The sequence below is a fragment of the Sesamum indicum genome, linkage group LG4 (assembly GCF_026168435.1).
Source record: "Sesamum indicum cultivar Baizhima isolate 11 linkage group LG4, ASM2616843v1, whole genome shotgun sequence".
NCBI lineage: Eukaryota > Viridiplantae > Streptophyta > Magnoliopsida > Lamiales > Pedaliaceae > Sesamum > Sesamum indicum.
Window position 1 is genome coordinate 20180185 of NC_142660.1, and position 16341 is coordinate 20196525.

A 16341-nucleotide genomic window follows, 5' to 3' on the forward strand; every position below is an offset into this window, starting at 1 on the left:
AGAGTCTTTTTTTTAATACCTGTCGTGGCAAACCATGATATAATAAATCGCAGTCAAGTTACTATAAATTTTGAAAAGTTGAATGAGTTAGTTATTTTATCAGTTGAAGGAATTTTTGGAGTTCACAAAAATTAATACAACAGTGTCGAAACTGTCATTTTGTGTCTATAGTATTTATTTTCTTTATAATAGTGCATATATTTGCATAGATTGTAGATGAACATGTGAATTTGGTACTCCAATAAAATTTCATTGAAACATTTAACACAATACTATTGGAGTAAGATATATACCAAAAATTCAAATTAGTAATAAAGTTGAAAACCAAAAATCAAAACCCTCATGAGAGGCAAATTACAAAAATGCCCTCAATCTCCTCTTTTTCATCAATATAATATTTCTTTAAATATATTCAAAATCATAATTTTCTTACTTTAAATCATTACACCTAAACAACACACCAAGAATTAAGACTAAAAAAAAAAGGGATAGGGGTAGAATTGTCCAACTGAGGTGAATGAATTTTCACCTCTAGCTCCTCTTCTGTGCCGTTACATACAGTTCTCTGTACTGTCTACTAAAGTCGCTTGAGACTCATCCTCATAGTTTCACATCAATAAAAGACGGAACGCGACTTACCTTCAAAGTTCATAATTCTTTACCACTATTGGTATTTCAATTTCAATTTCAATTATTACATCAACCCATCAGCCATTAATTCTCTCAGTTCGAACTGTACAGAATCAAAAATCAAAACCCAGAGCCAGATATAAACAACGAGGGCCCTTCAATTTTTGAGCTGAGAAGGGCCTGAAATTTGGGGCAGTTTCTGAGGAAAATGGACGATTATACGAGAGAAATGATGGATTTGAAAACCCTGGTCACTCGTACTCTCGAGAAGAAAGGCGTTCTTGCCAAGATCCGGGTTAGCATTGCTGCTCTCTTTATTTTTCTTTTTTCTTTTTTTTTCCTTTCGTCTTTTTTGTGGTTTCTCTTATTCTGTTGTAATTACTCAGTTTGTATGTTTATATCTTTCTTCTGTTCGTGGGTATGGAATTTGAGGGCTTTAAATTGTTGGGCCTAGGAGAGAGGTTCAGGCGATCTGGTAATTTTAAGTGAATTATTCAGATATTTTTTTGTATTTTAGAAGCTGTGTTTTAGTTTTTGTCAAAATAAAGGGTATTCTTTTTGGTGTTTGTGTGTGTGTGTGTGTAGTTGATGGCAGTATAGTGTGTGTATTTCTGGTTGTACTTAATTCTTGCTTATATGTTAGCTTCAGATTTAGACTAGGTGGAAAATTAGATAATGGGATTGCATGCTATTTGCATCACATGTAAGAGGGCGTCCTTGGACCTTTTGCTGGGATTTTAGTAAATGGCTGTTCGTATGCACAGGCTTTCTGATTTGATTGTCGCGACCCGTGCTTGAGGTTGTTTATGTTGTGCGTTCTAATTATACTTAGCGTTGCAGTTTCTTAGCTTCTTTCTTGTACCAAATTCAACGTGTGATTTGGGTTGTAAAGAGTTATAGTAGTCCGTAGTTGTCTACTGGTCTGATTCTTTCATGGCTAACCTTGTGGAAGAGTTTCAAAGTGTTCTCAGATTTTACTAGATAGACATACAACATAAGTAAAAGTGGAGTTCCTTATAGTATCTATTTGTTGTTTCTGAAGATTTGCTAGAACCAGTAATCCAATCAACAAAGTATTTGTAGAGACTTATGATGAACATGCATATACTTGGAGCTAATTATGGAAAAATGTGGCTTTCTAGTTCGTTTTATACTAAATGCTGAAAATTCTGCACTCCTTGGTTATTTAGGCTGAACTGAGAGCTAGTGTGTTTGAAGCGATAGAAGAGGAAGATAGAGTGGTGGAGAAAGAAGAAGGACTGCCTCCTGCACTTTTGGGTAGCTGCAATGACCGTGCAAAGCAACTTCACAACTCTCCTTCAGGTTAGATTCAATGATGTGGTCTCTTTCTTTTCATGCTCATGACCTGTTGAGCTATATGAATTTGTAGACAAATTAGGGAAGAAGAAAATCTTTGGTGACTTGATATATGCAGACATATATTTCAATATATTATTACTAGCTAACTTTCATCCAAGTTCTGAATGTTATGGAAATTATGTTTTCCAACTGCTCAAAAGTTCTATCAGGAATTATGCATTTGGACCTCTTATTGTACTTCAAGCTCCCTGGGATTTCTTGAGCTAATATGCTTTTTCACTATTTTTGTGAGTGCAGGAAGGCTTCTAACTGCACTGATATGTGAATATCTGGATTGGGCTCAATTAAACCACACATTGAAAGTTTACTTACCAGAGTGTAATTTGGTATTTCCGCCATGTGCTGCCACTTGTTCCATTTTCTTAGTCAGGTTTATTATTTATGGGGTACAATTTTGTTAACCTTCATTTCAATTTCAGCCAAAGGATTCATGGAAATCAGAGTTAAAAGAATTTAGCAGCAAGAATGGATACGATCTTAATCGGAACGGAGATAGTGGGCCTTTGCTTTTGGATGTTCTTGAGGGGTACTTAAAGTATGAGGTCTGATGAAGAGCTGCTTTGTATACTATCATTCTTATTTCGGCAAACTGAACAATGCTATTCTTATCTCTAGTTTCCTAGCTTAAATTGTTAGATGAGGTGTTAGCATGCAGCTAACCGACATGGAATTTTTCCAACTCTCCTCTAAGGTTTTATGTTTCTGAACAATTAACATGCTTGGTATTCATAAAGAAGCTTCACACTGATGTCAGAGTGATGTATCTTCCGGTTAATGTCAAATAGTAGCATATCATTAATCATTTTCAGTTCGTTAGAAGGCGTTCACTTTTCTTGACAGTTTGATGTGTGTTTTTGCAGAATTTATCTCAAGGAAGGGGTAGCAATAGGAGATTGACCACTGCAGATGCCGAATCTCTACCCAACCTGGAAGCTCGAAACATGAGGAGACCTTCATCATCATCGGTTGCAGGAGGTTTACCTCCACTAGGAAGGTTCATTGTCAAAATCATTTTCTGTTAGTTTTTCTTCTTTAGCTTGGTTAGAAGTTCAGTTCTTAACTTCTAGTTCATGTGATGCTCATTTCAGGCCTCTTCCTGTTTCACAATCATCCGGTCAGTAGTAAATGTGGTGTGAAGTTGGTACATCAATCAATTAAGTGTTTTCTGTTTTCTGATTGTTTATTTTTGTTACTTTCTTATTGCCAAACTTTCAGAACGTCGAGGCGGGTCATCTACTTCTGGCTACCGGAAGGAAGAATACAATTGGAGATATGATAATGAAGAACTTCCAGAAGACGTAATCCGTGCTTCAGCTGCTTTGGAAAATCTGCAGTTGGATAGAAAAGCCCGTAACTTAACCACTTCTTGGAGGTTTGTTTCTGTTTCTTGATGTTATCATGTTTGGTGTTTCTTCATTTATGAGGTTACTTGGTTTTAGTAAAAAGCAGATGGCCTGCTTTAATGAAATCTTTGGAAAGTGTTGGCTGATGTCATATTGTGATATAAGCTGGCATTGGCTGTTGCTATAGCTTCAACCAATTAATGAGTTAACTGTTCTTTCTTGCATCAACATAGCGGTAGAATCATGGATGAATGAGTAATGTCAATTAAATGATGTGGGCGCCATTAGCCCTCACGTACTAGTTGTAAGGGTAATAGTGCAAAAATTCAGCAAAACTGTAACTTTTCAACTGTCATCTAGAGCATATGATTTGAACTGAACCTTAAACTGGTGTGGAGGGAGTAAAGAAATTTTGCCTTTTTTACAAAGTGGTCTAGTTGAAGATCATATGACCAACATTTCCATCCTGGATCAGCTGTACTGTTAATAAGCTAGTTTTCGGTATAATATTCTGTTTGTCGCTGGTTAAACTTCTGTTCTGATCAATGGGATATGGGATGGATATCAACTCTGATTCCTTAACTTGGTTGCAGGCATGCTGGGGATGGAATTTCTGATGAAGCCAGCAGAGTAGACCACATGTAGTCATATGATCTTTCCTGACTAAGTTTGCTCGTTTTTATTGATCCAACAATGTTTTCCTGGCAATTAATTCCATGTAATATCAACATGTGTTTGTGCATTTGCTGTTTTAGTGATTTTTAAAGCTTTCTCTCTTTTCCTTGCCTTCATTCTCGCTTTACTCATTTTGGTTGTTCTTTTTTGCTGTTTTCTCCTTTTTATCTTAACCGTAGCGTGAAGATTGTATTTACACATTACTGATTATTGCTCTCAGCCGAATGTGTGGCTTATTATTGATTTGCCTATACTTATGTAGATATTTCGTCGTTTTTCAATATTTACTTGTTATGTAATTATATAAACCAGCAGACGGTGGAAAGTTATATGTAGGAAAAATTAGTGGATTTCGTAATTCTCTAGCTCGATATCGCCATTTGCTACCGGTACTGCTACTTATTCCCCTTGCCTTCATTTGTTGTGGATGCGATAAATCAATAATGCGCGTGGATGGGTGATATGATGTGCAGAAAATTCAAGTCGCTGCATATAGCATACACAACTACCTGATCCGCAGATGATTTCGTGCCATTTATGTAGGTAGTAATGAACATGGGCGGTGAGGTGACCATCATATCAAAATATAATAATGTCATCAAGGGAACTGTTCTAATATAATGTACGACTTGATTTTCTATGCATCTGGATTATTGTCCATATGGTACGTTGTGACTGAAACAAATATCACATGGGCTGTGCCATCGCCAAATTATAATGATAGCATAAGGTAAATTACTGATCAACACTTCAGTTGGCTGTCTATGGCCTATTTTTGAAGAAATGGAAAGATTACATATGCTGGCAGTATCTAACTTTTTATGAACTAACAAATAATGACATAGTTTCGCATCTTACATTGTTGTAACCTGAGGTAAACATAGTCACCACCCTCAAATACTCTGTGTTTTGTCCTTGTCTGCCAAGTTTTTCATGCAATGCTAAGCTTCAGTCAAATTGCCCCTCAAAAGCTCTAACATCTTCTGTCTCTCCTTAAAATCCTCAGGGTGGTGTGATTCCCTCCAGAACTGGCTCGTACTCTATCAGTCTCGAAGTAGATTGGTAGAGCGTGTAGCTTATAAACCCGTTCGTGGAAAATTTTAGCAACCATTTCAGTAGTCTAACTATGAGAAAGAGAGATGAAATGTGCATGTTTTATAAGTCTATCTACCACCACCAAGATAGAGTGTTTCCCTACGGATTTGGGTAGCCCTGCTGTAAAATTCATGCATATATGCGACAAGGGTTGGGTAGGTACTTCTTCTGGTTGCGGTAAACCCGGATATGGCACATTTTCGGACTTGGATTTTTGACGTATATCACATTTCCTGACCCATTTTAGGACATCTCTTCTTAAATTTTGCCAGATGAACATGCTTCTCACCCTTTGACATGTAGTGTTGATCCTTGAGTGGCTCTCAGTAACCGAATCATGCAAGGTCCTTGCTATGTTTGTTAAGTAACACTTACTTGAATAATTGGCCACAACACTTCATCATTATCTTAGCTTTTCCAAACCCCAGTAATATAATCGAGGTTACATGTGCATAGTCACCGTGCTCTCTTTCGGATAGGGCATCATCGGTCCTATTCTCGCTTGCACAAATAAAGGGTTTTTGTGAAGTCAGGTAGTGCTAAGACTGGTGAATTGGACATTGTTATCAGCCTATCAAATGCATGAGTAGCTTCAAGACTCCAGTTGAAGCCATCCCCTCAGCTCTTTAGCATTAGTATGAAGTGGCCATGATCTCATGTATTCTAACTTTTCAATCTGCTGCAACTCCTACAGTTGCTATAAGATGCCCCAGATAGTCAATCACTGTCCTACAAAACTGCACTTGCTTTTCTTTAGCATAAAACTAATGAGTTCTCAAATCATCAAGTGTTAGTTTCAAGTTCTGCATATGTTGGTCCCTATTTTGATTGTTAACCAGGATATCATCATGAACATAAACTTTATTGCATCTGAAAATCGAAACACAATAAAATTGTGATAAATGAAGCCATATATTTGATAGATAAAAATAGGCAAAATATGGTCCCACTAGATAGGGTCATTCTCACTTTTGGTCCCACGCTTTACGTGTTCAACATTTGTAGTCCCAAAATCCTAATTTTTTAACATCTTCAGTCCCACTCCGTTAAAAACTGACGGAAACGACACATGACTAGGTTGAAAACTGTGGCTGCTGGAAATGAGAAGGCAAATTTATCTTTTTGGAATTCTCAACAATAAACTGTGGGTGCAAGGGCACAATGTGTATTGTACAATATGCAATAATAAGATAAGTGAGTCGCACAATCACCTATTTTTCAAATGCTCCTATGCGGTTGCTTGTGTTAGGCAGGTACAACGGCGTATTCAATGGCGATGGCCTTTACAGAACTGGAACGAAGGTGCAAGGGAGAAATTTTTAGTACTGCTCATCGAGTATTGTTTGTGTCGTTAGTTTATCATATTTGACAATAACGGAATTTGAGATTATTTCAGCAAACCATAAGGACCCGAAGGCGTTGGTAGGTTTAGTGCTTGAACAAATTCTCATTTTGTTGTTAGTCAATATAGACCGGAATCTATAAAAGTCTTAGCAGTTTGTAGAATTTGGATAATTGCATGGAAGGCCTCCATTTTAAGAGCTTTGTTGTAACCTCATTTTACATATTATGAAATTTACTGTTCCCCAAAAAACTATTGATTTAAAAGGAAAGTCTTTTAAGTAAATTTAAAATCTATATTAATTATTTTTTTTGCTTTCTTATATATTTATAATATATTGGGAGTATTTCTAAAAAATTTCATTTTCAGAGAATTAATTTTTTTAGAGAAAGTTAAAAATTGTAGCAGAATGAAAAGTGGGTATTGTTTGTTTAAAAAAAAAAAAGTAGATAAAAGTTAAATTGTATAGTGTTTGAAAAAAAAATCACTTCTAAAATACACTTAATTGATTAAAGACCGTTTTGTCCCTATGTGTTGGAAAGTATACTATTTTTTGCTTATTATTTCCCTTGTTGTTTGTCAACAATAATTATTTTTTTAGAAAAAAAGTATATTTTATTTCGATTAGTATATTTAATATTTATTTTTTAAAAAATATTAAAAAGTATATATTTAATTTAATAATGCTCCACTAAGTAGTATAATTATTGATTCATACACAATAATTAAACTTGTATAATTATAAAAAAAATATTTATTAATTAATTAAATAATAATATGTGAACGAAAGAATAAAATTAGATGATATAACAAATAAAGTATAAAAATTTTAAAATATTAAATATATAAAAGTGGTAAATTTAATTATAATTAAATTATTTAAAAACTCCAATATCCACTTTAAATATACAATTTTAAAAATAAATTAAAAACGGTAAGTTGAATTAATATTATTATAAAAAGAGTATAACAGTAAAAATAAAATTGAGTTTATCTATAAAAAAGCCAAAGTAGATAGATGCACCTGAAAGGTGCATCTATCTTTTGACTTAAAAATGTTTTTTTAAACGGTTTCAGAAATAAAAATTAATGTCCCAAATACTTCAAAAGTGCTTTCTGAAAGCCGAAAGCTAATAAATATTTTTTTTAAAACACTCGCAAACACTCCCACAGAATAATAATATTGATCGTACATCAGCAGAACATAAATCTCCTTATTGACATAACATGATCATTTCTCTGCCTTATGAACTTGTCATTTCTTGAAACATTAGAGGCCATTTTTGTCATTTTGGCTATTTTGAGTTCAAATTTATAAACCATGTACCATTGTTGTGCACAATTTCACTTCATACCACGTACTTAGATAGGTCCTCGGGTAGAAGTAAAAAATAAATCAAACTCTTTCATATTCGATTCAAATTAATAAATAAAAGTTGATTTGAACTCGATTCGTCAAAGTTAACAAATCCAACTTAAAAAAAAAATTATTCAGTAAAATTTAGAGTTCGACTCCAGCTTGATTTGATTAGTGTAAAAATAATAAAATATATTTAAAACTATCAAATTACTTGAATTTGACTCTTGTTTGATTCAATTCAAGCTCGTTTAAGCTCACTTAGAACAATAATTAGAGCAAATTCAAACGTAGTTTCTAAAGCTGAATAATAAATCAAACAAATTTGACCAATGGTGCATTCGGTTCGATTCGAATCATTTACTGCCCTGTCCCTGAGTGATCATTGAACTACCGAATATGAATAGATGATGTTATGAAGTAAAATACTAATATCACCAGGTGCGATCTAATGGTGCACGACTTCTTGAGTAGGCGCCGGCTGGAACGACATAACATGAGGCCACCATCAACATGAGCAAAATATGGGCAAGTTTGCACGTCGTTGCACACATCAGGCACATATCTGTATAAAGAATAAGTGCAGATTCACAACAATAAACCCGACATGCACCCCCCAAAGCATCGTTTGATAATTATAATAAGCTTCATCTTGAACTCAGAACTGCACATACATTGAGTTTGATTAGGGAGGTATTCATGCCATCAGAGTTATGAGAAACTACAACCTGAATACTCTGCTGTACACGTCGGCTGAACTAAACATTAGCTCCCCATAACTTGGAAAGTACTTGTTGACTCCTCCTAATCTCTCCTTTCTCTGAAGTTCTGTTTCACTATTACGTGGGACCTCATCCAGACGATGCTGGTGGCCGTTGGTATTGGAAATGCGACCATTTGCATACTTCTGCTGTGATGTTGGAGTGAAGAAAGAGGGGTTGTAGTTTTGGTGTTGATCAACTAGTCTTGGATGTAAACCATAAACATCGTCTGCTCCAGACAGCCCGTTGCCCATATGACTAGAATGACTCAGTTGTTGCTGCATTAACGGAGTTTGGGTAGCAAACATTTTAGAGAATTTTGAGTTTGGATGTGCAGATGTTGATTGGGACATCATAAGCCAAAATCTGGATTCATCGTCTAGTGCACTCAGGCTTGGAACACCTGTTGGCCTCATTTCAAAGCCTGGGGTTGTAAACCCATATGTCTGTTGACCTTTACCACAAGTTAATATGGCAGGAGAAGATAAATTAGCATTCTCGAGGCTGCCACTGAGTCTTGTTGGAGATGGTTGAAGCAAAGTGCTGGAAAAAGGGGAAGCATTAGCCAAACGACAACCTGCAAGGAAACGAAGGAAAACAAGAGACTTCACCAACAGTGACAAAAGAGAAAGAGAACGGCACTGCAAATTGTGTTTGTGTTGTGGGAATTGACAGCACAAACCTGATGAGACGCGGGGTAAACGGCTTGTTCTCTCACTCGACGAAAACCCTGGAGGTGGATCTCTAGATGGCACTGAGAACCCAGGCGGAGCCAAACTTTGAGGCCTACTTACTGCAAGAAGAGATAAATGAGGATATCAATACACAATATAAGGCAACAAAACGGATTATCAATGAGAAGCCACTCAGATATGGTAAAACCATTAGTCGAAAGTGGACCTTCCTATTAGGTCAAATGCATGTCGACAAACATTATTTTCCTTTCATTGCAGACCTGAAGTCTTTAGATATCAAGCCTGATGGTTTTCTTATGGATAAATCATATCCGAATTTTAATATATGAAACAACGTAGCTATTCTTTTGCTGCCCAAGAGGTAAACCAATACAGTTGTGTTTCATTTACCTGGATATTGTGGCTTACACAAATACTGCTCTTTGTTATCCCCATAATCTGGAAGGATGGACCTAGGCATTTGACTTGCAAAGCCATCTTGTTTAATGAATGAGTACCCTGATAGGTCACTATTTAGGGAACTCCAGGAAGAACCGCCCAAGCCATCAGTTTCATCAAGCAACTCAGACGAAGCGTTAGTCATCGCTAAAGAATATTCACATGAATCAAAATCTACCGACATGATATTTGAAATTATACTACTCTCTACAGCAACTAAAGCAGAATTCTCCTCGACATTGGTAAAGTTATCATCATCTATTCTTCGTAAGTGCTCAACTATTTCTTCATTGGAAAACGACTTGAAATTTCTATGAGTTCTATCAGATTTAGCAGGACTTGGAAACTTCAACTCCTGGCCTGAATCATTTAACATGGAATTTACATATGTGATAGGTAGAGAAGCCTCATTATCACGATTGTCTACAAGACTCTGATTCAGATTAAAATCATTCCCACTACGTGTCTTCTTGCAGAATAAAGCTGGACCACCTGAATCCTCTGAAAAGGTTGCAGGATAAGAAGGATGGAGAAAGAAAGTTCTATGACTTGAACCACAGGTGTCCTTAGATCCTTGGGTATTGGATAACAAAGAATCTCCTCTGAGTGGTTCATCTGGGCTATTTTTAAATAACTCATTCCTCATGTGATTAAATGAGGAGACCTTAAGCAGGTTAGGAACGGGATACGCCTCTCCTGCATGTATGTTTCCATTAATTGTTGCTGAAGATAATTCAGAACGTAGGTCTAAAATCCTCGCATCTTCAGAGCTGTTTCCTTCCTTTCCATGAGCAGCAGAATTAGACCGTCCGACAATATCTACAAAAGTTGCCAATTTGTGGGGTACTGCACTGGCTCCTTGCTTCTGTTTAAAAAAATGTGGACATGTTGTATCATAGGTGCTATTTCCAGAAACATGAGGAGCATCCTGGACAACAAAACCAAAGAAAGTTATTATACTTCATTGTAATAACAAACATAAAAAGATACAAAAATGGTACTAATCTTGGCATGCAAAATCGACCATGTTTTGACCATGTCTTAACAAATCTAAAATCAAGTGACACATTGTAAAAGTCACTTACTGATATGCCACTTCTTACAGTAGATTTGTCAGTAAAAGTACTGGTACTATTTTGAATATCACTAAGGGGAGGAGGCAACACGTTGCCGGAGCGCTTTACCACATTGTCCGTGGCACCAACAATTTGTTGGACTCTACTCCTTTAAGACCAGAAAAAGGAAGGGTCAAACCAGCACCCAAGTAGATACAAGCATTAACTTCCTATAAGACCTTTTTAGGAATATAAATCTAAAATATTTGCTCATAATTCTTTGCATAATAGATACCCCAATTGGTATAGAACAACCACAGTAAAGTATAACCAATGCCATTGTGTCAGCCCAAAATATGCATCAATGATATTGAATACACCCCCACAACAAAGGAACAGACACACGGACAAGGTAAACAGAACTAATGATCAACTTAAGAGCATGGCACTTCAGAACATGGTCATGATACCCATACATACAAGCAAATTGCTATTTCTGAAAGCTAGAACACAATGTTACTATCAATCTTCCTGTAAGAAAGAATAATTACCAAGCTATATACAACAATTACAAAAGACTAAGAACCACCGCATAAAAGCAGAAGTCCACGGGGGAAAATTATAAGACCATATTCTACGTCTTTCTCATGGGTTGCCATCTAAATAAGGTATGATTTCCATGCTCAAACGCATTGGAAGTTAAATATAATAAATATTAGCTCACATGAATTTAACTACAAAATGAATTTGGCCGAATATAATTTAATGTGCATGACAACTTTTTCACAAGTCTAGATATGCAAGCTCTCATATAAATTCGCCCCATTTCTTGAACAGGTGTTTGGACTGAATTAACAGAAGTAGATGAACTAAGCAAAGGACAGATCTGTCATAGGTACAAGTTGGAATACAAGGTAGGATCGGGAAGAGAAAAGTTGTCCGTAAGATACCTCGTGTGAACAGCAGCAACCTCATATTTTCCGAAACTATCTTCATTAGCCCCAATACTATGCAAATATAAACAGGCAGGATTGTTGCATGGCTGGAACAAGATAAAAAAACAACTATAAACAAATATTACTTCAAATATCAGAAAGAAGAATTTTAATGTATCCCTACCATGTTTTTCAGCCAAGCATGACAATATTTCGCAGTTCCAAATGAAGCTCTGCACAAGTAATATCAAATGCTAACATTATGAAAGTCTTACAGTAGTCTACTACATGATGAAAATAGGGAACAGACAAAATGCTTACCTCAAAAGTCTACCTTCCAGGACAAAACCATGAACTGATTGAATACATCTTAAGGCCTCTTCTTCTTTACTGTATGTTATGTATCTGGAAGGTCAAAAATAAAATAAAGACACAAGAAATACGATATATAACGAACAAATGTTATAGGAACTTCTTTATAATGTCAATACCAGCGAACCTAATATGATAGTTTTACACCTAGAAGCCATAGAGGTATAACAACACTCGAGTATTGAGTCTATTGACAGCATCCAAATGAGAGAATGCACATTCATAAGACATAGTACAATATGAATTGGTCACCAATTCAAGAAATTCAAGTACTTACACTTAATCATACGTCTAATAAAGCACATAGCACATCCGAGATTTTTCTAAGCTAACAAAATGACACTAACGAAAAAGCACACAATTATAGCCGTGTGAACAGTGGTTCGTTTCACTATTCATTAACTTCCAAATTTCCACTTTATTTGGCATGATATCTCGTTTGTCAAAGATACCAAATCATATAATTAAACGCAATCAGATCAAACTGAACCAAGGCCTCGAAGTTTAGGAAGCATAAATAACTATCAACTTAAATTCAAAGAGTAAAATGATTTTCTTGATCACCTAAACCAATTTGACACAAATCAACTTAATCGACTCACACACTGCATGTGTCATTGATAAACTGTTGAACGGCCCCACCAGATGTCCGTGAGAGAGACACCTTTGTCACTTTTCCGTACTGACCAAAATACTCCTTCCGCATCAGTACCTGTTTAGAAAATTCAACCTCTTTAGAACTGAAGAAGATAAAGCTAATGATTGATTAATAACTTGATGTCAAACAAAATAAAATATATAAAAACAGCTTCTTTTGGAGAAAGTATCACAGAAGCCTGACAGGAAAAAAGGAAAAGAAGAAATTGCAAAACGAACTGCTTTACATCTTCATCAGCTAGACTGAGAGGTAGTCCAATGACGTACGCCATTTTCCTCTGAATCACTCTAACATTTGTCAAATCCTTCTTTACTTCATTAGCTTTTGGCTTGGCCTTTGGTGGTTTAGCTTTCTTACTTGAACTTTTGGTCATTGTCCTATATCAACAAAGTCTCATACAATCTGTTAAAATCAATGCCATTTCAAATAACAGAGAACGATAAAGAGCACAAAAGAATAAGAACCTTTGACAATTTGCTTGCATTGCCACAATTTTCTCCTTGTCATATATTGTCCGACATGCTGGACATCTCCCCTCTGTCTCATCTTTCTCTGCCATGTCAATTATGTGATGCCAACACCAAACACAAACCTACAGAATGAAGAAAGGGATGCTTACAATACAAACTCATTAACCTTTTTAGGAATTGGAGCATTCAAATAACATTTTCACTCTTAATGTGAACATAGCAAAGAGATCAGAGTACGTAAGAATTTCTGACATGCACACACAATATTGTGGAAGAAGAGAATCAAGAGAATTGATACTAGGACAACAGATGGCAATTCAACAAATGATCAAATTTGTTGACTTCCTGACAAATCCTAGCTAAACCATAATCCCTCCAACCTGGCTTCCCTCTACTAGAGAACTTCCTTGCCAATATACAAATGGAATTTATGGCAATCACCAGATGTCTCACCAGACTGAAACCCTCCATATTTGCAAAAGCCCAAACTTATCCTGTAATCCACAAGCGAACTATCATGACATGCAATGGGTTCAACACAACTACCTAGTAGACCATCCTGGTTGCCGGCCCGAATCAGAAATAAAAGTAAACTAGAACATTTGAGCTCGCCAAACAAAATAATGTCCATGTGAAAGACAATAAGCCAATATAGCAGGGCATATCATCAAACTCATAAAAACCTCAATAGCCAATCTCACAAACAACTAAAGATAACAAATCAAAGATCAGTTAGACGTGAATCTACAAAATAAACTGTCACATATTAAAATAGTAGCTTTTGGCCCAAAAGATGGATATATTTAAGTAAAACATGACACCAAAACACTACTGACAGCAATTGCCTGTCCAATAGTTATTCTAGTAGTCCAAAATTAATATCTTGATCTAAAGCACAGCAAAAGTAGGGGATTATATTAAGAACACACTAAAGCTCAAGACAATAAACCAGGCAAAAAAAGAAAATAACATTCCTTACATGGAATAATCAATACCTGATAACCACATTTGCAAGGCATGAACTGCTGATCTGTCCAATCCATCTCCTCTGCGCAAAGTGGACACCTCTTCTCTTCTTCGTTGCTCATCCTTACGTTCAAGCCCCAAAAAAAATTTCTGTAATAAAGAAAATAAAACCAAAAACAAAAGAAACCCAACAAAAACCATCCAATCAATTATTTATTCCAATCAACTAATAACAATAAACACCCACATGTAACCCAGACCCACATTGAAAAATGCAAACGTATTTCGCCCCCTTGCGTCCATATAAACCAAAAACAACAAAATTCAAACCCCAATGTGAAAGTGCAATGTCAACCACAAAAAAAACTCAAAAAGATTGCAACTTTTTCGTAGTTTTCCAAATCAGAAACACAATGCATTCTCTTAATATAAACCCAGAAATACAACCCGAAACCATCCATCCTGAAAATGTCATTCCAATACACGTACTGCGACACACCAACAGACGTATGCAAAATGAATGCACACAACCTAATTAAATTAACAAAAAACGATAGGGTTTTGAGATCATTGCATTTAAAACTAAAAAAAATACTTACAGGAATTTTATCAAGAACAGGGCAGCAATGTGGAGAGAGAGAGATAGAGATGGAATGTGTGTGGGGAGAGAGAGAGAGAGAGAAACAAGAGACGCGAGAACCAACTCGGGGGAGTCTGTACGGCACAAACTGATGATTGAAAACCACAGGATTAAGAAAGACGCCCTTTAATGGATGATGCCCCCATTCTTCCTTTCCAATACAAAAGATTCCTACATACATACGTGCATTTCTTTCTTGTATTTATATATGTATGTATATATTCATACACACACTGACACACACATTTAGTATAGTATAACTCATATAGAAATCACACACACACGTACGTGTGCATGCATGTGTGTTGAAAAGTATTAAAGTATGCGTATGTCCTAAATCCTAATTATTATTGTATTCTTAAGACAATAAGTCAACGTACTTTACATTGCAACTTTGCAAAGTTTAATGGGATAGGGGTGTTGACTACTCTTAATCATTTGTTTGTTTGAACTCTCATTTTTCTATTATAACTTTTTATTGGGATAATTACATTTCTGTTCCATAAAATTTAATGTACTTTATACGTAAATTTTTTATGGTGTGAGAAATTGTATCTATTACTTTTAAAATTTGCTTCCGTCTAACAAATAAGTCCATTCGTTAATCAAAATTTATCGAATTTGCTGATATTAAAAAAAAATCAGAAAAAAATCTATATTTATTCTGAATAACTTATTATTGATTTCTTGCATGTCAAATAATTTTTTTATGACCAAATTACCCTCATACGTGTTCATGTATTAATGCATGTGATAAGGTATATTTTCCTCGTTATAAGGGTAGTTTAGTTAGGAAAAAAAAAATTTTGTTACATGGAAAAAGAATATTTATTTAACATGCAATAAGTCAATTGGGGTAAAATTCAGTTTTCATTTAATTCTTTTTTGTTAATATCGGCAAATTTAGTGAATTTCGACTAACAAATGGACTTATTTGTTAGATGGAAGTAAACCTTTAATGTAATTTCCAAATACAAGAGGTTTAATATAATTACACCAAATATCAAGAGAAGGGAGTTTAATTTCCTTTTTATTTATTTTACTTAAATATTTATTAGGATAAATTACAATGAGTTCATCTGAAATTTGATATAATTATGCAAATACCCATCGTTGTTTAAAAACTGACCAATAACTCCTAATTTTAATGGTGATCTAACAATTATCCCAATTTCTTTGTCTCTATTAGATTTTCATCTGTTGTTTGTAGTAAACTGATCAAAAATGTCCTAGCATATTATGAATTGCAATTCCACTTATACTTTAAAATTTATCAAATTATTTTATGTAGTAAGTGGGTAATTATTTTTACAAATTTTTAAAATTTTCATCCACCTCATCTAATTTTTTAATATTTTTTAAATAAAATCTACAATAAAGGTAAAAATTGACAATTTCACACATTCATTCAAAGATTACATGATTTCATCAAATATCAAAGGGTGTTTATAATTTTTCAAACAATCGATCAGATATTCGTAATTATGTCAAATTTCAGAGTATATTATTGTAATCTACTCCATTTATTG

At 35.1% G+C, this 16341-nt stretch overlaps 2 protein-coding genes across 2 annotated transcripts; one reads left to right on the plus strand and one right to left on the minus strand.

Annotated features, from left to right (window-relative positions):
- Positions 1–666: 666 nt before the first annotated feature.
- LOC105161134 (protein TONNEAU 1a) lies at positions 667–4130 on the plus strand. Its single transcript, XM_011078730.3, has 8 exons — positions 667–925; positions 1821–1953; positions 2248–2336; positions 2430–2552; positions 2871–3004; positions 3099–3124; positions 3226–3382; positions 3947–4130. Exons 1-8 carry the CDS (start codon positions 839–841, stop codon positions 3996–3998), a joined length of 801 nt encoding a protein of 266 aa, XP_011077032.1. The 5' UTR covers positions 667–838; the 3' UTR covers positions 3999–4130.
- Positions 4131–8449: 4319 nt separating this feature from the next.
- On the minus strand, positions 8450–14964 carry LOC105161135 (uncharacterized). Its single transcript, XM_011078731.3, has 12 exons — positions 14772–14964; positions 14202–14322; positions 13201–13328; positions 12963–13113; positions 12681–12790; positions 12028–12111; positions 11891–11939; positions 11722–11813; positions 10802–10940; positions 9669–10644; positions 9266–9376; positions 8450–9160 (listed from the first exon to the last, which is right to left on the minus strand). Exons 2-12 carry the CDS (start codon positions 14292–14294, stop codon positions 8544–8546), a joined length of 2550 nt encoding a protein of 849 aa, XP_011077033.1. The 5' UTR covers positions 14295–14322; positions 14772–14964; the 3' UTR covers positions 8450–8543.
- Positions 14965–16341: the final 1377 nt, after the last annotated feature.